The sequence below is a fragment of the Numida meleagris genome, chromosome 7 (assembly GCF_002078875.1).
Source record: "Numida meleagris isolate 19003 breed g44 Domestic line chromosome 7, NumMel1.0, whole genome shotgun sequence".
NCBI lineage: Eukaryota > Metazoa > Chordata > Aves > Galliformes > Numididae > Numida > Numida meleagris.
Genome location: NC_034415.1, coordinates 8056179 through 8078769, shown reverse-complemented (window position 1 = coordinate 8078769; position 22591 = coordinate 8056179). Strand labels below are relative to the sequence as shown.

The 22591-nt window shown below is 49.8% G+C and overlaps 1 protein-coding gene across 1 annotated transcript in view; it reads right to left on the bottom strand.

The window, feature by feature from the left end:
• Positions 1 to 22591, bottom strand: part of LAMC1 (laminin subunit gamma 1) — a 54249-nt gene that overhangs the window by 6110 nt on the left and 25548 nt on the right. The window contains exons 2-21 of the mRNA XM_021404516.1: positions 16785 to 17089; positions 14814 to 14944; positions 13680 to 13846; positions 12072 to 12260; positions 9919 to 10036; positions 9724 to 9822; positions 9484 to 9620; positions 8594 to 8716; positions 8315 to 8504; positions 7927 to 8039; positions 7037 to 7258; positions 6764 to 6952; positions 4804 to 5049; positions 4561 to 4714; positions 3968 to 4110; positions 3319 to 3497; positions 3005 to 3161; positions 1088 to 1293; positions 579 to 658; positions 55 to 192 (exon numbers count right to left, since the gene is read on the bottom strand). Of these exons, the coding sequence (XP_021260191.1) occupies positions 55 to 192; positions 579 to 658; positions 1088 to 1293; positions 3005 to 3161; positions 3319 to 3497; positions 3968 to 4110; positions 4561 to 4714; positions 4804 to 5049; positions 6764 to 6952; positions 7037 to 7258; positions 7927 to 8039; positions 8315 to 8504; positions 8594 to 8716; positions 9484 to 9620; positions 9724 to 9822; positions 9919 to 10036; positions 12072 to 12260; positions 13680 to 13846; positions 14814 to 14944; positions 16785 to 17089 (3286 nt within the window). The remainder of the gene's footprint in view (positions 1 to 54; positions 193 to 578; positions 659 to 1087; positions 1294 to 3004; positions 3162 to 3318; positions 3498 to 3967; positions 4111 to 4560; positions 4715 to 4803; positions 5050 to 6763; positions 6953 to 7036; positions 7259 to 7926; positions 8040 to 8314; positions 8505 to 8593; positions 8717 to 9483; positions 9621 to 9723; positions 9823 to 9918; positions 10037 to 12071; positions 12261 to 13679; positions 13847 to 14813; positions 14945 to 16784; positions 17090 to 22591) is intronic.

Here is a 22591-nt window from a genome sequence, read left to right as displayed (position 1 = left end):
CTTAGTACCGCTCTGAAGCCGGGAAATGAACCCGATTTTCTGTTACTGACTCACTTCTGGTTGAGCTCATCGATGTCACGTGCAGTTTGGTTTTCCCCAGCCAGGGTCTTCAGCAGCAGCTGATACGCTTCTGTGGAAGTATCATTTGCTGCCTTGGCTATGCGAACAATCTCATCAGCTTCTTGTTTGTGCCTGGACAAGATGACAGACGGAAAATAACGCCGTTAGAAATGCCAAGCAGCAGCTTCTGTGCTCAGCTCCAAGATTTTCCTCCTTCACCCAGATTTGCACAGGTGGAAATGCAGTGGAAAATGCTGCTGGAGAGCCTCTCTGCAGCCAAGGGCATTGCTCCAGCAGCACCCATGACACCACCCTATAGGCACCATGCACTCGTACACGTCCCTCCAGCACATACCCAGCATTTGCCCCGACACACAGGCATGCAAAAAGGGTGCCAAGCAACCTCTTAAGCAGCCAAAGGAAGCGCGTTTCACACTAAGCAACACACTGTTTTCCTCTTTCTTGGGGGGGGGTGGGGGGGCCCTGATGTGGGTGCTAGGAGCTGCAGCACAACCTACCTCTCAGCCAGCCGGCGCGCCTCTTCCGCCAATAGAGTCATGTTGTTGGGGTCACTGCTCGACTCCGGGGGTGTAATGGACTGGAAAAAAAAAAAAAAAAAGAGGGAAAAAAATACCTTGAAGCACTATTTTCATCTTTTATTCATCAATGCTTTAAATATTTATTGTCATGATCTAAGTGCTTTGAGATGTGTCTAACCTACTTCTGACCTCTGTGTATTTCTTCTTAAGCCACTGCCGTTTCCACCAGCAGTTTTCCCTTAAAAGCAAACGTTTTGGTGTATGTTTAGGGTTTTTCAAACTGTTTTTCCTTCAGCAGGGGCTGGGATGCCATTTATGAAAGAGAATTTGCATATTCCTTAATTTATTTTCCACATTGCTGAGTAACGAGAAGATGTATAGCAAATTTGCTATAGAATTGAGAAAAAGCAGAGAAACACAGCCAGGCAGCCCAGCAAGGAAGGGCCCCATCCCCTCTCTGCCCCCATAGATCTCCACAGCATGCTCACCACGTTGTCAGCTGCCATCTTTGCCTTCTCCAGCATATCAGAAGCCATTGCAATCAGGTCCTCTGTGTCCTCCACCCGGCCCCGGGCTTGCTCTGCCAGGTTCTCTGTCTCCTGCACCGTGTTCTGGATGTTCCTCAGCCTGCTGAGCTGACTTGTCAGTGTGCTGTTGATGTCTTTGAGACGATCCATGAGACCCTGATCTACGTCTGAAAGACACAATACAAAAGAAAGGAAGCAAAATTAATTGAAGCAGGAAGAAAAGCTGGAGCAGCTGCTTACCATTGCAGGCAATGCATTGGCAGGTTAATCCTCCATTGAAAGGGGACTTCGTAAAGCTGTTTCATAAGTGAGCTGGCTCGAGATCAAAGTCATCATCATTAACTACTAATAAGACAGTCCTGCTGGGTGCTTGAACTGGCTCTAATGGGAGATCTTGTGTTCAGAATCTTGTTCCACCTCTATCATTAATTCAAGGTACGTAACATCTGCTTTGCTGATTCCTTTTATCTTCGCTATTACAATTTAAGCAGAGATGGAGGAATAGCAGGGCTGTATGTTATCCTCTTTGGGCAGTGGGGAATGGCAGCTTTCCCCTGAGCCAGAATCTGTCCCAGACAGAACAGCTGAAGATGTGCACAGCAGCAAACCCACTCCAACTGCTACCCACTACAGAGGGATGCTGAAAGCTGGGAGGACAGATGACCTGGCCTTGGTTCTTCAACCTACACAGACCCACAATTTCTTAACAACGGAGCCATAGATCAGGCACACGCCTTGTAAACTATTCCTTTTGATAGGTGAGAACACTATTAGGGGACAAAGTACAAGCAGAATCCCACATGCCTCCAGAACTAAGATTTTTCACAAACGTATCTGTCTTCCCTTTGCAGCACATCCTATGTATTAGATCTGAGCATTTAAAGCATTTTAAAAAAATTACATATCAAGTAGAAAAAGCACAAATAAATTCCACACGTGCTTTTTGCACGTGTCGTTTTTGTACTGAACTTGCCTTCTCCTGAGGAAAGATGCAGAAGGATGAAAAAGTAACACCACAAAAGCCAATCCATTCCCCAACCTTACTGTAATACCCACCCTTGCGCCTTGCAGACAGGACTACTGTCATCTAGGCACAGATGCTAAGCAGGAAACAACGCTACCTAGCACTGCAGAGTTTCAGGAACCGTGCCCATCAGCAGGAATCCTTCCAAACACATGACATGCAGTCTCAGACTGGTACCAGCTTCTCCAAGCTTTGCCAGAAGATTTTTCCCAAGCGGTCTCAAATCAGTGAGCACGCTCCCGGGGGAACACTTTTACTGCAAAGTTGAGTCTCCTTCAAGTTGCTCTTCTCCAGAGCACGCGTTAACTTACTGTGTTAAAAAAAAAACCCTAAGCAAAATCCACTGTCATACTTCTTAATGCCCTGCTCACAGACATCCTATAGTAGAGGTGGCAGTACAAGAATCCTTTGGAAGCAGAGTTTAACAGGAAAAACAGCTGCAGGCCACCACAACGGCACTGTTCAGAACATTATGCACTTTATGGTGGGCTAACGAAGTTTGCCAGTAGGATTTTGAGGCTTTCATTCTAATCACTGGTGATATTCCAGCAAGAAATGCTTTGGTCCAAGCAAATCTGCAAGCAACTCAGCCTGCACTTGCTGCTGGTGAAAGCTACAGAAACACAGAGACAAACCTACTGAAAATCCTTCTGCTTTTTTAAAAAAAGAACACCAGGGACAAAAATCACAGCCTTTGCTGTTCCAATAACAATGCACACTGGTCTCAGCGTCATCCAAAATAGCTCTCTACCCTGGTGCACACTAAAGGCTTGAAATAAAAAGCCCTGCTTCCTAAGGGAACATGAACACCAAGCTCATTTCACGCTAGCCCACGTCTGACCTATTCAGCTCACCTTTGCTGTTCTGCGCTTCCCGGAGCAGCTCCATAACGTCCCTCTCTGCCTGCTTCAACCTCTCCTCGAAGGCTTGATCAGTGACAGCTTCTTCTCCCGTGCCCAGGTTTGCTATAAGGTTTTCCAGCTCCCGTAGCCTCTCTCGTTGCTCTGCCACCTGTAAGGGGCAGAGCACAGTTACATCACGAGGAGAGCAGTAGCCAACCTTCGTGCTTTCTGTCACTCAGACACTGCATCAGAGCCCCTGGGCAAGGAGGTACGGCATGGAGCACCGACCCCACAAACCACACAGTCAGCCACGTCGGTGGCCTTACCTTATCCTTCACTAATCTGTAACACGCAGGGCACTCCTGGCAGCCCGGCCACGACCGGTTGTAGAAGTAGTTCTCCTCGCACTGGTCGCAGCGGGTCCCCACAAAGCCCTCCTTGCACTCACAGCGCCCATCCTCGCGGCACTGCAGGGCGCGTGAGCCCTCCGGGTCACAGTCACACGCTGCGGGGAAGTTAAACCTTGGTCAGAGCGAACGGGACACACAAACACTCTAACACTGCAGCCCGTTCTCTGCAAAAGCAGCAGAGGATCCACCGACCCGTGGCGGAGCCCTGCTCCTAGCAGAGTGCTGCCATGCACAGCAAAGCACCGGCGAGGCCTTAAGTTGTGGCAGGGGGGAGATTCAGGTTGGATATTAGGAAAAATTTCCCCTCTCAGAGAGCGGTGAGGCACTGACACAGGCTGCCCAGGGAGTGGTGGGGTCACCGTCTCTTGGAGGTGTTCAAGAACCATGGAGATGTGGCCAGTGGTGGGGATGGGCTGGGGGTGGATTTGGGGATCCGAGAATCTTTTCCAACCTGAGCGATTCTATGAACAACAGGAGGAAAGCCTGGACCACCCTCTTTTTCAATCATACTGCTCCTTAAAACTGGATCTGTACACTGAGGCCATCGCAGAGCACCCGCACTCACGTTTGCAGCCCTCGGGGCCGAACCCGAAGTGGTTGGCCTCGCAGCGGTCGCAGCGCTGGCCGGTGACGCCGGGCTGGCACTCGCACTGCCCCGTCCATATGTCACATTGGCCGTTGGTGGAGCCCAGCGCGTGGCAGTCGCACCTGGAGGAGAGAGCCACACGTCAGCTGGCAGCAAGGGGCAGGACAAGGGGCATGGCTGATGCACCTCTGAAGGAGCCCTACGAGCACTGCTGGAAGCCTCCAGGATGAGGCAGTGACTCTTCTTGCTGGGACAAGGCACCTAGCCTCTGAACCACGCAAGGTCACTTGGTGGCTGCACTAAAAAAGGAACCCACGAGCCCCTGTAACCAATGGTCACACAGCCACGTGACACTTTTCTATTTAAAACTCTGATTTAGGGCTATTTATAAAGCTATTTATAAATCAAGATTTTTGTACAGCCCTTGGAGCTGCTCCTTAACTCCCGCTCCTCCCCCACCCTCAGCAGCGTTAACATAGAACAAGAGGCACAGGTGATAAGCACCGCATTCCTCCCCTTGCTGATGGCAGACCCAAAACCGGGCCCGCTGCCCCAGGTGGGCTGAAGATCACCTCTCGCAGCCGCGGCCGCTCTGCAGGTTGAAGAAGCCGGGCTCGCAGGCGCTGCAGTCCCTCTCGGTGACGTGGGAGAGGCACTCGCACTGCCCCGTCACTTGGTTGCAGCTTGTCTGCTGATTCACGGTGCCGTAGGGATTACAGTGACAAGCTGCAAAAAAGGACGGGAACGGGAAACGTCACCCCAAGGCAGCTCTCAGGGGCCAAACCGGCTTTAAACAGGAGAGGAAACGCTCGTACCCCGGCACTTGTCGGCAGGGTTGGGGGCCAGGGGGTTCCCGAAGAAGCCGTCCTTGCAGCGGTCGCAGTAGAAGCCGGCCGTGTTGTAGATGCACTTGAGGCACTCTCCCGTCAGCCGGTTGCAGTTGCCCACGGCGTTGGGATCGATGTTGTCGTTGCACTGGCACAGGCGGCACGGCCTCACGGCCCCGTTCTCACCCAGCGGGTCTCCGAAATAGGCGTCATCGCACAGCTCGCACCTCTTCCCTGCAGTGGGAAGAAAGCACATGCTACAGCAGGCAGCCCGCTGCTGCGGCCTCTCCTGGAAGGCAAACTCCCCAGCTTCCTTCTCTTGCCTCCTCACCAAGGGCTCAGAAAGGTGCACGAGACTACACACAAACGCCTCCCGTTCTCTAGATTTAAGCTGTTTTTTCTTCCATTGGGACTTCGCACTGTGGATTATTTTAGCTTTCCCATCACTTCCTACACCTCAAGCCATCCGTATTTGCTGTAATTTGTCATTAATTTAAAGAGTCCAAGTGGGTGGAGCTTCTAGCTCCGGGAAGCCACACTGACAGTGAGATCTCCTGAACCTCAGCAGGCAGCCCCCCAAAGCAGGCAGCCCCCCAAAGCAGGCAGCCCCCCAAAGCAGGCAGCCCCCCAAAGCAGGCAGCCCCCCAAAGCAGGCAGCNCAGGCAGCCCCCCAAAGCAGGCAGCCCCCCAAAGCAGGCAGCCCCCCAAAGCAGGCAGCCCCCCAAAGCAGGCAGCCCCCCAAAGCAGGCAGCCCGGCAGCTTCCCAAGCTAGCTGCCAGCTCAGCCTTCCCTGCCAGTCCCAAGCTCTTTCTCAGGCAGTTCTACACACAATTTCCATCTTTTCCCTCACCTTTCCCTCATTACCGAGACATTCAGAAACACAAGAAGCAGGAAGAACTCTTGGGTGGTCGTGTTAGCTACACTAAAGGATGAGCCTGCATGGAAACCTGAGCTGCAAGGAACTCCAACCTCAGCACTCTGCATTGGTTCACAAAGCAATGGCATCCATGGGAACCCCCAGGAGCTGCTCCAGATGGTGTGCCTCTGGGCTTGAGCAGGGGCTTTCCCAAGCATTTAAAGCATTTACAGGTACTCTGGACTTTAGACTCTTTCATGCCAAGCACAAATCCAACAGAGAAGCGTGGAAGCTGCCAACCATCTTAAGTCTTATTTGCTGTTGGCTGACAGAACAAAAGGCTCCACTTCACAACTCAAGTACGCACTCAGACTTTCCGGTTTGTCCTTAAGAAAAAAGCTCAGCACCTGTTCACACATTTCTTTCTAAAACTGCATAGTATAAATTTGGTCTTGTACATTCTGATGGGTGTTCACGAGTCACTGAAACCTTCCAGCTCTTTCTAGGGAGGACAATGGCCTCCGCGAGCATCCCCCAGTGCCTCTGGCTGGCAAATGGGAGGCGCACCTTCTAATTTTGTTTCAGTCTGACCCATCTTCCTGGCTCTTTTAGATTTATCAAACTTTTGGCCCAATGCTACAGTTACCAGGTGACAGAACGGCTTAGGTTGGAAGGGACCCCAAAGCCCTTCCAGTTCCACCCCTGCTGTGGGCTGGCTGCCCCCCAGCCAGCTCAGGCTGCCCAGGGCCCCATCCATGGCCTTGGGCCCCTTCAGGGATGGGGAACCCACAGCTCTGGGCAGCCTGTGCCAGATCTGAACTAGAAGCCAGTGTGGCTCACATAGCACAGAAACGTTCAGATTTGCGCAGATGAAAACATTCATTTCCCTTCTGTTCTTGAGAGAAGGGCAGAAAGAACAAGAGTCCTTCAGCCCCGAGCCTCGCACGGGGAAGCAAGGCTGGAGGAAGGGAGAAACAAGTCGTGTTTGAACCAGGAGGCACAGCAGTTCGCTGTGGGTCAGAGCCGCAGCACTGCTAGGAGACATCCCCAGGAACACGGGGTGGGAAAAGCGTCCTTCTGGCAGGGGCTCACCCGTGGTGCCCGTCTGGCAGCCGGTGCACACAACCTCCTTCGTGCGGGGCACGACGGCGCAGCTGGAGCTGCCGGGGCACGGGCAGGGCTGGCAGTCCAAGGCTGTGCCCGCCGTCGCGTCTCCGTAGTACCCATCGCTGCACTTCTCGCAGTGAGAGCCCGCGGTGTTATCCCTGCAGTCGCACACGCCTGGAACAGAGAGGCAACGCGGGTTTTTTTTCCTTCCTCACCCAACACGCAACCAACAGCCCTTTGCTCCCCGTTGCCGCTTACCCGTCTCAGGATCACAGGTCTCGCTGTGCCCGTTGCAGGTGCAAGGCACGCAGGGGCTGTAGGGCCCGAGGCCGGGCGTCTCTCGACGGTACCCGGGGGAGCAGCGCTCGCAGAACTGCCCCTCGTAGCCCGCTGGGCAGGAGCAGCTCTCCACCCACGCCGCGGGCACGCCGGCCCCTGGGACAGCGCTGGTGATGGTAACGTCATCCAGGTGGCCGGCACCTCGGAGCAGGGAGAGGAAGACACGGTCACCACTGCACTGTGAGCAGCTGCCCAGGGGACAGCCTGCTCCATGCCTCCCTCCCTTCCCATTCATCACTCTGGAGTTCTTCTTTATGGACAATCTCCACTCGCATCTGGGGAAGCTGCAGATCTGCCTTTCTTTTGACTTGATTTTAACTCCGAAAATCCTTGTTCTCGTGACAGCATCCAAAGGGCCCTAACTAGCGCCTGATTCTCATAAATCCTCACCATGGGGAATTTTCCAACAGAGCGAAGGTAACTGATCACAGAGAAATTGATTTTAGTCTCCCCACATCACCGCTATCGTATCCATCAGGACCCTGCATTGCACATTCCTATCCATTTGGAAAGGGCTGGCTGCACAACAGGAGTGAAGAACCACATCTGCTCCACAGAGGGGGATCTGCAGAGGCAAGAGCTCAACTCGGAGGCTCTCAAAGGCAGCACAGCATGTTTCCTCTCCATCTCCTCTCCCGGAGCCCCAGGAGAAGCTGCTACACAGGAAGGCCAGGCGGAAAACAATTCAGCGTGGCTCTGCCAAATAACCTGTCACAGCTACTTATGACCAGGCCCTGCAAGTAAGCAACCAAAGCACCAAGCAAAGGGGTCTGCCCCTCTTTCTTGTGTTGCTCTGCTCAGCGACTTACTTCTCTCGCTGTACGTTCCGCGGATCTTGATGGCGGTCAAATTGTGGAGAAGCTTCTGGAAGTCGAATGCAGAGAGAGCAGGCCTCCACGGGTAATCGGCAGCCTCATGGAGCCTAGGGAGAACAGCCATACCCCATTCACAAAGCTTTCAGATGCTAACAGCTGTGCCCTTTTAAAGCACCATCTCCAACCAGGGTATGCGATTGCCACATACCCTGCGTACACTTAAGAAACGCTGCTGAGCAGCCAGCTTCAAATTAACCTGATAAGACCGCTCTTGTGAGCTAAAATTACCCCTGTTTGTTTTCCCAGGAGCTCAGAGGGCAGGGTGTGTGGCAGGCTGGGTCCCACCTGCTCTCCAGGCTCCCGCTGGGCTGGACCCCCTCACCTGAAGGTGTAGGTCAGCGGGCTCTCGCTGGGGTACGAGTTGCCCTGGGCAATGAGAGGCACGGACACGCGCAGCCCGGCCCCTTCCAACACCAGGTCCTCTGCGGAGAGGCGCGTGTCCCTCCTGTCCACGCGGAAGGAGAAGGTCAGATTCTGACCGTAGCTCAAAACTTGGTTGCCCAAGAACTTGCCTGGAACGGGAAGAAATCCTTGTGGTCACGAGACAGAGAACAGAGAGGCCACAGGTAGTCAAGAAGCGAGCTTTTCTGCAATGACCTACGTGGTGCAACAAAATAGATGGGGAAGTAGCTGTCTGAGATGACAGAGATGTCCTGGGTCTCTGAACTCCACTGCAGCGGGACCTGGGAGCCGTCACGTTGCTCAGCGTGCCACTCGTCCTCTCCTGAAAGCCAAACGTGCAACAGTCAACACCATTTGAACGAGCACCACTACACATATTGCAGCATACTGCAAACTGCTTATATGCAACTCATCTCTATTTTGTATGCTGGTACTGTGCAGAACATAGATAGCATAACCAGAGTGCTGACTTGAGCCTTATGAACACTACAAAAAAAAAAAAAAAATACTTGTTTAACATCTTGATTTCTGAAGACCTCAGGAAAGGACAGGGAAACCTGCAGTCAGCTATGGCTTTATGCAAGCTTCAGCTTTTGAAAGAACCATTCTCCATTGGAATTTTAATTAAAAAGATGTTCTTTTTAGACTACGCAGAATGAAAACATTCATATGCAGGAAACAGACTGTATGAAAAACGATGTCTGCTCAGCTTACAGATCCATCAGAAACACAACCGTGTTGCATTCACAGCCAAGCAACCCAAAATGTGAAACGATTAAAATCCACTCCATCAAACTCCTGATTTAGTTTTTCTAGCACCTCTCTTTTGAGGTATGTATTTTTACATTTGCAGCACCCACTTAGAGCTGCATGCACTGGGTGCCTGAGGGCAAAGCTGTGAATTCCTTCCATGCCAATGGAACAAACAACCTGAACACAGGGAAGCTCTCATTGACTTCGGTAGCTCCACGCTTCCCAAAAAAGGATCCTGCACCCAAAGTTTGCAATCTCACACAGGGAGGAGGGAGCAGGACTTCCCCCACTTTGGTCTACAACCCAACCCGAGATGCAAAGGAAAGCTCGTTTTACCAAACTGAAAGCTGGAGGTGATGCTGTACATGCTGTAGCCGACGGCATTGGTGCAAACCGAAGAGTGTCCAAAACAGAAGCAGGGGGTACAGCCTCTTGGATTTGAGGGATCCAGATGGAAAAACCCAGGTTTGCATCTGAAGATGTGAAGGAAAAAGAATTCATTTCCCTGATGCTTACTCCAGGCCATTGCTCAAATATTTCTCATTCTTGAAACAAAGCCACAGGAAGAGAACTCACCTCTCACAGTGGAAGCCCTCAACGTTGTCCTTACAAGTACACCGTCCTGTTTCCATGTTGCATTCACCTGTGCTGCCAGCAGGATTGCAAGAACAGGGCCTGAGAGAGCCACGAGAAAGGATAATTAATTAAAATCGCACACAGCTTTAAAAAGGCATCTATCTGCCTTTCCTTCTGGAGAGCAGCTCCCCTTACCTGCACCCAGCCTCAGAGAGGGAGTGGAAGCCCGGCTGGCAGCGGTCACATTTCTCTCCCATGACGCCAGGCTTGCAGCTGCACTGGCCGTAGCTATCGCACTGCGTGCTGAGGGAGCCTGCAGGGAAGCAAGGGACAGGGGCCTTACACACCCATCCATGTGAGCATTCACCCAGCTTTAGGGAACGTGCAAGAAATACAAAGAAAGCCTGAAGCACAGCTTCAAGCTGAGGAGGGACAGCTCACAGTTCGGTGTTTTTCCCTAGCAGGTCTGGAGACAAACTATCAAGTTTGGCAAAAAGGAAAACAAACCTGTATTCGGCTCTAAGTATTCTTTCCAACTATTCTTTTCATATATTTCTTCAATACTTCTAATTGCATTCTTCTCCTTGTTCCTTGCTCTCAATACTACCTTGACACACCTATGTCCTTCTGTGTTGCTTTGAGCAACCTGGTCTGATGGGAGGTGTCCCTGCCTCTAGCAGGGGGTTGGAACTAGATGATCTCAAAGGTCCCTTCCAGCCCAAACCATCTGATGACTCTATGATCTAATTCCCCATCTTTTCTCCCTGCAGTGCACCCTAAGAACTTATTCTCCAAGCCCTGTGTCTCCTCAGTGACCACCTCCCCTTTGCCAGAAGCTATCCTGATCTCTCCTACCCTTCATGCTCCAGATTCCTCCAGTGACTCCCAAGCTGGATTTAAAGACTGAACCGCCCCCCCCAGAGAGAGGCTCCTGATAGTGCTTATACTATAAGCTCTAATCAATTCTACAGAAAAACTTTCTTGTTTGACTGGACGTGTTCCTCCAAGGTACTGCCCAAAAGTAGAAGGGGGCTTGCACAAACAGCAAACAGTTTCTTCAACCCACAATGCCTCTTCCCCAAGCACTGCTGCAGCCAGCACGCCAAGAGCTGCCAGCACTGTGAGAGTTAACAGCCAGAAGAAAAGCATACTAAAATAAATACTTTTCCTTCTACTTCAATCCATGTTACACGATTATAGCAAAGTGAAAAGTCATAAGACGATTAGGTTGGACAGGAGAGAAGAATGTACAAAACCTTCGCCATATACCAAGTATGGTATACTCCTATGGGACTCCTTTGTAGTCCCACAGATGAATACTTTTAGAAAAAAATGATGTTCCAGTAAAAAATAGTCATGTAAGCTAGTCCAGGGGCTTCAGATATGCACTGCATGACAGTGTGTTGTGAGACACAAGCCGATGCCTAAGTTAAAAGGGCCTTTGAAATTTGTCCTTAAATCTCTGAGAAGTCACCTCACTGCCTCTTCCCTCCGCTGACACCAACCCTCAGCACAGACACGTCTTAAAATAAGGTAGGGCACGAGATCCAGGGGAGCAGAGGGAGGAAGAAAGAGGCCTTTCTTGGTCAAAGCTTCAGAACTGCACGACTCTGACCAAATTAGCTAGCAGACGTCCCCTGCCAGCCCTCTCGCTGGCTGCTTTTAGGGCATGCCGCAAGCAATTACTTATTCCAGCTACTCTATTTTGGAACCTCACATCATATCTTGCTATCTGTTACCCTTTTGTTTCCTTCAACCCTGTTTGTCGCGGGGCTGCTGGAGCTATGGGACCACGCCACGCAGGTCAAGCGGTTCCCTTGACTGCAAAAGATTTGTTCTCCTGCCAGGATTTTTTCCGATCTTTTTTTTAAAAAAGGAGCCTAACTACATGTTTTGACTTGACTTTGTTTTTTCTCATCCCCTTTTGTGTTTAAGGTTTCACTGGCTTATATTTATAGCGCTTAGATACTCAGTAGGAGAAACTGATGCTGCTAACACTCACTACCATTCTTTGGTCCAAAGAACTTCCCGAAATATCCGCTCGCGTAATCTTGTTTATTAAGAATTTAAATGAGCACTTTAGTGCTGGGTGTGTCCAGGGTAACACATACACAGTGGTGGGGAAAAAAAATAAAAAAGAAAAGGACAACTATATTCGAGCACATTTGAAGGCGTAAACGCTGCAGTGGTGAACTATCTGCCCCTGCCACTCCGAGCCCTGCTAAACCCAAGGATAATTTTAACCACAACGCAACCCAATAAACATCTCCAATGCGGGCTGAAATTAAAAAGGACAAAAAAAGACTTTTCACTTCATAGCTTGCCATCAGCTGCATGACCCCACTTACCAACAGGGTTGCAGCTGCAGGGCAGGCAGCCCTCCTCGCTGCCGAGGCGGTAGAAGCTGTCCCTGCACCTCTCGCAGTGGGCGCCGTCGGTGTTGTCCCTGCAGCCCGTGCAGTGGCCGCCGTGGCCGGTGGAGCGGTACAGCTCGGGGTCGAAGTAGCACTCCTGCGACCTCCCATTGCAGTCACAAGCTGCAGGAAAACGCACGGGGGTCAGATGTGCAGATATCCCAACCCTGCCGGTCACAAAACCCAGCGCGCAAAGCTGAATATTCAAGCTGGAGAGGGAACCTTTAGCCATCCTGAGGCCTGCCGTCACTTACTTCCCTATTTCCCCCAGGGGAGGGGAGGAATCCTGGTGACACGGTGCACCCCGGGACCGCAAGCACGGCCCCTCTGCTCCCTGTGAGCCAAGTGGCCACTTCCAGCCCACACAGTGCCCTCTCATCCCGTGCAGCGACATCAACCCCAGTCACGCAAACACGCATGGGAAGATCAGAGCAAGGGCTGACTCCCTGCTGTGAAAAGGGCTTCTTCCTGGGAGCAGGCAGAGCCCAAATTCCCTCTGCTTAGGGAGCAGGAGGGCCGGGTTTCGGCATCCTGTCAAGGGAAGCCGCAGGTCTCCAGCAGCCAGCTGGGAACCATCAGTGCACACCGAGGTCAGACAGGAAGAAAGCTTTTCTGTCTGAAAAAGCTTCCCCATAAAGTAAACTACCAGGAGCTGCGACACTAAACTAAGGAAAATAAATTGGCATTCAGTCCTAGACATTTCCATTTGCAGCCCAGAACTGTTGCAACAGTCTTGAAATTGGATGAAACAGTCTAGAAGTAACTAAAAACCAGTAACAGAAATCCAAGAGGAAGTCAAGGAATACTAAATGAGCTTTTTAAAAGGCAGCTAGACTCCAGCACACTAAATGCATTTTTTTTTCTAGTATAAGCTGGTAGGTTTTGGTGGTAAAGGTCTCTCCTAAAGGTTGCTCCCATCCCTCTCCAGAAGGGAGATGTCCCTTCCCTTCCCAGGGACCTACCAGAAAGCTCCTGCAGGGCAGGGATGACAAACCCAAGGCAACATTCCTCAAAAGATCTGGATGTGCTCAGAGCAGCACAAGGAAGTGGACTCTGCTCTACTTTCTCATCAGCATATACTCTGAGGCAGGAATCTGAGCCCATGCGGAGAGCGTGTTATGTGTGCTCCCCAAGGAGAATGTGAATGCCTCTACTGACACGACAGCAGTAACAGCCCATCTGCAGCCCTACGCTTCATCAGAGAACTGGCAGGACATGTTGCTGAAATGCCAGATAAAACACAGCGTTTGGTCATCCCAGTTTTAGGCCTGCCTCAGAGGAAGGCTTGGGTCTCCTTCCTCTGAAAACGTGGGCAGATGTCTGTTGGGGATTATGACGTTATCCAAACTCACATTTCATGCTCTCAGAAATCTGAGGTACTACCACAGAGGCACTAAGAGGGATTCAAAGCATCTCCAACTTGGGAGCACAAATCCTACAGGCGGTCTGCTGGATAGAGGCCGAGACTTAAAATCAGGACATGCCAATAGCCAGGGGAGCAAACCCTCAAGCACTCGCCCTGCCAGGCATGGGCACACGTACGCAAGCATTCGTTGGCGCTTTCTGCTGTCGCTCTCCTCCACGGCCGGTCATTGAAGAAGGGAAGGCACTTCTCACAGTCGTCCCCGAAGGTGTTGTGCTTGCAGTTGCAGACCAGCTTCTCAAGCTCGTTCCTTATGCACTCGCTCGCGTGCCCATTGCATTTGCACCTGGTTAACAAGAGACAAGGAATGGGGGTTTAAAATCCAGGGGTACAGGTCTCCCACAGAGCAATCCAGAAAATGCCCAGACATAAAACCTGAGACAAGATGTATTAAAAGGTGTAAGCTTACGACAAAATTGATAATACAAGTCCTGTGGAACAAGCAGGTGTAGCATCCTCAAGGCAAGCATACAGAAGAGCAAGAAGGCCAACCCACCTCCCTCTGAAGTCTGTCATTAAACCAGAATAAACTGAGCAGGAGAAGCAAAAATGGTATTGGCTTTACACTAGTACACATCTCCTTAGATTCTCTCTCATGGAGTCCTGGAAAAGTTATACCTGCTGCCCATATGCTACTGTTGTAAGAGCCAGGCACTAAAGATCACAAGGTGACTGCTATGGAAGCCCAGTCTCAAGACTGCTCTCTGCAAACAGCCTGAAACACTCCACTGGGCTCAACTCTGTTTATGAAAACATTCTATTGCCAACAAATTAAGATTAAAGCATTCTGCAGTACATTTTGGCAGAAGGAACAGAGAATCACAGCATCGTACAGTGCTTCAGATCTCCATGGGAGATGGCCCCCAACATTTAGGTGAAGCGACAAGGTTGAGATTTTCTACTTGCTGTCACTCCTGGCTATAGATTAACAAGGCGTGTAACAAAGCTATCCAAAACATTTTTCCCCCTGTTGTTTTACTTTCTTGTCACCCTTTGTGCCCCACTTCCCCAGCCGCTTAACAAATTGAACTAATCAGGAAACACAACGCTCATTCCCTGTCAACCTCTGAGATTTACAGCCTCAAGAGGACATGCATAGTATTGAGCTTCCTAAGACTCACTCTACTACATTTAGACAGTCAATAGAGACCAGAACTTAATGGCAACATGTGACTACAATCAAAATCTTTAAAGCACTCCGGTAATCCCAACCAAAAGCTCCAAATAAACACAGAGGTTTATTGTTTACTCACCTACCACCCACGGCAAAATCAGAAATGGCGTAGTAATACGACTTGAGGACTTTGGGGTCATTGAAAACTTCATCTCCGAAGGTGTTGAGGCGGTTGAGGCTCACCCTAATGTCGGTGGCCGTCACCCATTCCTAGGGCAGACAGAAATCCCATCAGAGCACACAGGAGAGGAACCCTGAAGTGGGCGTCAGCGCCGTATCACCAGCAGCTGTATTTACATTCAGTACGTCGCGCCAGCAGTCATCCATCAGTCAGCATGTTCCTACCTCACCGCTTCCCCTCCGTTCCTCTGAGGCTCACCCGGCCCTGCCCAGGAAGCCTTACCTCATATCCTCTTGCTAGGGATAAGTTTTCCAGACAGCCCTTTTTCTGCACCCCTTCCCAGGGCCTTCTCAGGCCCTGACCGCTCTCAGCCACGGGTAATTCCCACAGCAAGAAGCACGGGGAGCTCTGCTACCCTCACACAGCCGGTGACAGCTTTCTTGCAAAGCAAGAATGGAAAGAGCTTTAGGGTACACTCATCTGCAGACATACATCTCCGGAAAAGAAGACAGGCAGATGAGTGAGGGTGGGAATTAAGACAGGCAGGCAGTCCTCTGAATCACATTTACACGGCATCTTCTACGCAGTACCCCCTACCCTCTTCCAGCAACAGCCAGCAAACATAGCCCGTCTCCAGATTTCATGTCACCTTCAGCCTGTGGCGGTTGTTAGCATCTCGCTGTTCTTACTACAGCTTTTGCAATCCTATTTTCCTTCAAACGGGGAAACCATCCAGGCATGTACAACCGCGCTGCAGCTGCGCTGCCGTTCAGCCAGCACAATAAGGAGATTTGCTGAGTTACAAACACTGGCATCAACACATGGAAATGCTGAGCACAAAACACACGTTTACTTCAGCTCTGAAAAATCAATGCCAGAGGCTTGTTATGTATTTTAGGAAACCAGTGGTCAGGTCTCCGTTCCTTACACGGAGCTTATTAGAGGATTATAAATCCTACCACCAACTGGAAATTCTACTGTTCAACTTCACATTGGCAATGGCTTCGAATCAAGGTCTAGCTGCACAAATAAGGTGGCCAAACTGGTTCTTTTCCATTTCACAAGCTCTTCTCTTTCCCATTAATCTTTATATTTGTTTGTATAACTGAGCCCCACCGGATCCTGCTTTTCTGCCCAGTGGCTGAAGATCAGGGCTCACTTTGCTAATGTAAGAGACGAGAGAGGGCGTGCCTATCCCAGCTCCCAAAGGAAGGAGACAAGCCCCGATGGGGCAAATTCCACAGCTTTAGCTCTTTGTTGCATGATGACCTGGAATCATCATCAAGCAGCAGGGAGAAAATGGCAAGTAAACCGGCTAAACTGGTGCCCCTGGTATGCTCCAGACCACTGCCCAGCCAGCAGCGTGAATGGTAAGAACAAAAAGGCCCTGACCAAATCCCTTTTCTAAGCCTTTTGTAAGAGAAACTAAGTGTAGATAAAACCACGCTCCCCCTGCCTCAGCATAAACGTAATACAAGTCAGGGTTTCAAATAACTCCTGACTTGTTTATCATATATCATGTTTCTTGATCTTTTGTGCTCAAAATATACAGGAAGATGCCTCCTATCAGACTCAGGCTTTACCCTCCCCCTCTGTTCATACAGCTGAAACAACAGCAAAATACTACAGCTGCTTTCTAAGCTCACAGAGGTAAGCATCCATCCTCTGAATACCTCCATGGTGCCTACAAAAAGTCATCTTTAACACCACTGACATTTTCTTTGTTGTCGTTTTACTATAAACGTACTTATGATGGAGTTCCATTCTTTCTCCAGAAAGGTTTCTTTGGATCATCTCTCCCAACTTATCGGTCCAGTGGTCCTTGAGTATGAACGAGGCTACAGTCCAGCCCACAAAGCTGCCATCCTCGACAGCTGAACAGAAGGACCCAGCTCAGACCACCCGACAGACCCGGTCCTGCTTACGCACCTGCAGCACAGGGCTGTTGTCAAAGTTGTAGGCACTGGGCCGTCCCTCCAACGTTGAGAAAGCCACGTTGCCCCCAGTGAGGGGGGAGATGTCACTGAACTCATCCGTGCAGAGCGCCTGCTGCTCGTCCTCCCCAGTCCGAATAAAGCCCCGAGTGACCTTGTTATAGGTGCTCTCACAGGACCCGCTGTAATACTGGTAGGGCACCCAAGGGCCGTCCTCCCGGGTGCGTTTGTAGATGGCGAAGCTCTCTGGCCGGCTGGTGTGGAACTTCAGTCGCACGTATGTGATGTCAAAGGCCTTTCCTGCAGGGGACAGAAGAAAATGGTGAGAAAGGCTCAGACAACCTAAAGCAAAGAATGAGAAGAGCTGCACGGCACTTATCTCTTTAGGTTTGGAAGATCTCCAGTTCCATTCAATCGGATGGGCAGCATGCAGTAGCATAAGCACTGTACTTCCCAGCAAAGGCAAGGTGAAGGAACTAAAGGTCAAGGAGGAGGCCGAGAAGATAAATAAACAGATCCATGGATGTCAGTGCAACTAAACGCACAGCTAACGCGCTGTAATTCTCTTCTGCAGGCATCACTGGTAACATCCTCATCCCAAAAGGATGAACAGTTACTTCAGATGCACAAACAGTATGTGCATATCTAAGCCAGGTCTCAGTTAATCATGCGATTCAATATTTCTTCCAAAAAAAAATGTATGGGATGTATTACTAACCAGAGGTAAGAGTCACAGCACAGAGCTCCCCCTGGTCAGACAGAAACAGTCCCAACTCTCCCCAGTTCTCATGACACCTTTCCTCCAGCACTGAACTACCGAGGACAACCTCTTCTACATATTCCCTGGGAAAGACAAAACAGGGTTCAAGTTTCTCAGAAACTATGATTAAAGTTGCCAAGACACTCTTTAGATCAAAGTGTAATGAGCTAGCTATGGGATAAATGCAAAGCCACCTCCTTTCCCTCCGTTCTCCTAACAGGTTTGTAGACAAAGGCAGACCATCCTCTGAAAAGGATTCTCTGTAGTGACTCGAGCATCCACTCCTGCACACATAAACCGACTGTCCAGAGGATCCCTGCCCCCAAAAACACCTTTAGCTTCTCCACATCCCTGCAGCCTTCACTTTGCCATTCCTGCAGCAGGAGCTGAAGTGCAGATGTTTCACCAGATGTCATCTTCATGCAAGGTTCTGGGCTGAGAAAGAGCACGTGCACAAATGTAGAGGCGGTGGGACAGTAATAACAGCCGTCCTCTGATGTTATTAAAACAATTGGAATAATAACCTGCAAGATAGGCGCACTTGACTTTGCTGCTGGGAATAACAGCACCATGAACACATACAACTAACTCATAAAGCATCTGCTGCATCAGACATATGGGCATGATGCCTCCTCGCTGCTGCATGAAAACCACTACAGGACAAGGACCACGACATGCTTCAGCCCCCTTCCTGCACCGGATGAGGTGCCCAGTTGCATGCTGGCTGTTGCTGCACCTCCACGAGCACACTGTGTGACCAAGACACCCGGGAGCTAAATGCACGCTGGGGTCTGGATTAACTGTGGGCAGCCAGCAGCTGGACAGAAACACGAAAGGCACCGGCACACATAGGGAACTCGCAGGAACAAGGCGAGGTTTTTCTGGAACAAAGCCTCGGGAGTTTCCATCTCCACCACACTTTCACACTCCCACCACCTCCAAGACAAACACTGCCCTACGTGGAGCCTGCAGCAGCCACTGGTTCCTTCAGTTGAAAGAAAAAGCTGCTAGGAGAGTTCCAGTTGATTGAGATACAGGCTTCCTGTGCTGTAGGAGTCACGCAGGTTTAACCCCAATTTGTAAAAATGATTTAATGGCACCACGTTGAATTTTAACACAAGGCTTGGCACCTACTGAAGAGCGCTTCGCTGCACGAACAGGCAGCAAGAACAGCGTAGGCCTAAAGCACATCTGCAAAAAGCTGACTGCAATGAAATTACACGTCTAATTTGAGTCCTTTCACACCTAACGTTACCTCAGTCAGCCCAGTTTTACGCAAGTGAGACTCTGAACTGAAATTAATGAATGACTCTGGATGCCTCCATCTCCCACCTGGGGCATCGTACTGATACGAGCCCCTCAACACTTCCCATGAAATAACCATTACTACTCATACAATGCGTGAGCCCAAGACTGGAAGACAATGAGCTAAGGCCAAGACTGGAAGCCAGATATTCACAATTCACAATCTGCAGCTCTAGCTCAGTTCTAGCTCACTGTTGGTTGAGGGTCAAGTTACTTAACGTGATCTTCTTACACACAGATGGCAACAAGTGAGAATCTATCACACTGTCAATGACAACTTGATCCCATGAGGGCCAGAAATTCTATCTATCAACACTTATCATTGTAAAGCAATGGCTTAGCCTCCTCTCGCTGCCCAACACAAGCAGGAGATGCAATCTCATTTCTATTATGAAATATTTTTGCTATGAATCCCAGCGCAAAACAAGGAGGAAGAAGGACATACCAAATATTTACATCAGTCTTTCTTCTTTCCCATTTCTCCAGCTATGTGGTCTCTTCAAGAACAGCTTCTCACTGAATGCAAAGAGCACGCACACACAGAAACTAGCAGTGAGCATGCCAGCCACAAGCCAATAGGCCAGACACACACACACATCCTTCAGATAAACCCAAGGCTTACTCCCCATTGACTCCAGGCAGAAGCGAGGAACACCAGAAGCTTCCTCCTACTGCAGGAAGACCACAAAGAGAATAAGCCACCACCAACAGCATGAAGATCATTCACGAAGATCATTGCATTAAATGAGCTCCATCACGTGAATTGCCAAGAACAGATTCCCCGTTTGAGTTGGGGAGGTAAGGTGTCTTGCACTGGTACAGCCTTCCTCCAGCAGGAAGCAAAACCCCTGCACACAGCTACAAGATGACTTCAGGGAGGAACCCCAGTGAAAGAATTCTGGGAGCGAAGAGAAGTAACACTGAACCCTCCAGCAGGAAGGCCAGTTCACAGCCTGAACATCCCAATCAAGAAACAAATCAAAGCCTGCAGGAGCACCCCAGCTAAAACATCCATACCCTCACCACTTCATGCCAACAACCTGGTGGCTTTTCTCCCCTCTCCACTCTAACTGGATTATGTTTTCCAGTGAGCCCTCTTGTAGCTCCTTGCAAAAAATGTTACTTAAATTAAAGGCACAGCACGTGCAAACTGGGCTCCAAGCAGCACAGGAACATTCTTCCATAGAAACCCTCATGCTAAATTGAAAGAACCCCTCCTTCATCTTCAGTTTTACACCACAGGCCAAAGAAAACTCACTGGAAACCTGTCCAACTGCACAGCCCAGGTGGAAAGACATTTATTTCAGCTGGCAGCGTGACTGCTTGAGAAGCCCTGCTAATGGCATGACATCGGAATGCAGTTAATGCACACAGCAAGGCTGTGCTCCAGCACTGTATCAGCCTGCCATGGGTAAATACTGCAGGAACAATAGCACTTACCCAAGACCAGCTGACACAGTGTTGAAATACATTTCCCCCCTTGTTTATACTGAACATAAAAGCTGTGCTCAGCAGCCTGGCTGCAAACGGGGCTCTTCAAGGCTGCAGAGCCTTTTCCCTAGCAAAGATAAAGCTTCCAGGTCTTGCAGGGCTCCATAAATACACTCTGCTATTACTCTAAAGAATGGCAACAGCAGTAACGAGGTGAAAAGCAGCTTTAAACGTTTAACTTGGAAGACAGAAGTCACTGTTCTCTGTTCCTAGATATTGACAATTATTTTGGTCTCACTTTGGTCTTAAAGCATCCAATAGCATCACCACCAGATGCATTACCCTGCATACTGAGAAGCAGCAGATCTATTTTACAGGAAGAGCTCCAGGTGTGTGCTATAAAAGTTCATTAGCAGAAGGATGATGCACTGTAATTAGCAATCACGAGCTCAGCACTTTGGGAGTGCAACGTGGCACACCTTTAGCACGTCCAGAGCACAAAAGCACCAACCTCATGTTTCCATACTGCATCCCTTCTGCACAGGAAGCTGTCCACCTGCAAGTGGCAAGGTGACAAAGTAACCAGCCCTTCTTACAGAGCATGCTGATGTAGAAAATCAAGTAAGAAAGCGTGCACGTGGCCTCCAAGGCCATCTGCTGCTACAGATTCAAACAAGACAGCAATCATGGTAAGAGATGTTTGGCAGGGTTGGAGGCAGGGCACAGCATCCCCACCAACCCGACCGTGCTGTCAGCCCAACCACAACGCCCAGGGCCAGCGGGCAGACGTCAGCAAGGTCGTCAAAGCAGGAAGCGCACCACACTGAACACCATAAAGATAGCCTGGAAAATGTAAGTAAATGCTATTAAGATCTCCACGAGAAACTCCTCCCTTTCCCCCCCCAAGTTAAGAATTCATGCCTACTCACAAAAGGGCTCCTTGTGCTCAGGCTCCTCAGAAGGGATGGATGATTTACATCAGGAAAGCATCCTGCCAGCTGGCACCGCGACCACAAGTGCCGGATTGTGAGCAGATGCCTTTGAGATAAGCCCCGACCGACACTTGGCTCCTTCATTATCGGTCTGCTCACATCCATGGCTCCGGGAAGAACCCCCCGCTCCCTTCCTTATTGTCTGTGACTCCACTTTGCAGCCTCCTAGCAGCAAGCTTTAAACAGCCACTGCTAAGTTCTGCTGCTGAGAAAATAAGTCCATCTGAGAAGATGCACTGGGCAAAGAGTCAAATTTTCTTGCGCTTCTATTTTCAGCAGAACTCCCAGAACTGTAATGGAACATTTAAACCTTGTTCCCAATGTCTCCCTTTTGGCTAGCTCCTGTTTCTAGAATTTTTATTCCCTTTTGGCTATCTCCTGTTTCTAGAATTTTTGTTTTCCTTACAGACATCTGCAGACAACATATTTCTACGTAAAGATTTAAAACATTTGAAAACAAAACAGCATAAAAAAAAAAAGGCCCGCACGTTTATTGCTTTTCGACTGGCCTTCATTTCCATTTCACAGCAACAAGGTAAGGAGCCAGCAGCTCCCCTGGCATTTCCCTTCCAACCCAAGCCATTCTGTGATTCTGTGATCCCATGGGATGGGAAAGCATGGCTGACCAATGAAAGCAGGACGGTGATTATATAAAGGAGGAGAGAACGTGAAACTTTCCGAGCAATCCACTCTTTTGGAATAAAAGAGGTTTATTAAACATCAGCCCAGCACCTGCAAGATACATAACTGGGAAGTTCTGCCACTTGCATCACACGCGTATGAAATAGCCAAACATACAATGGAAAGCAAGGAATAGTTCTATGGCAAACAGCTATAATAACTACAGCTGGGCTTTCATGGGAAATTTTGTGCAGGAGGATTATTACAACTCTGGTATTGCACGTAGAAATGGCACCGCCAGAGTGTGAAAAAAAAGAAAACGTAGCATTTGCCTTTTCTGATAATCTGAAGGATTTAGCATAATCGTGTTACAAGCCGTGCTCCACCAAAACAATAGGTTTTGGCACACGGAGCTCCACCAGAGACGAGTGAGACAAAGGCAGGTTGCTTTTCCTATGGCACTTGTCCCGACATGGGGCAGGAGGAAGGAAACGCGCGGGGACGCTCGGGGAACCTTAGCACGCTGGAATGAAGGCAAACTCCCACCACCCCATTAGGTCATGCATTCTTCCAGGCACTCCCGAACAAAGGCACCATTGACTTGTGCGTGTAGGCGGCTCCGGACAGCAAAGGGCTGCCTAGTAAATTATTGCATGATAATCCAACATTGATAAGTCATCAAGGCTGCTTGTT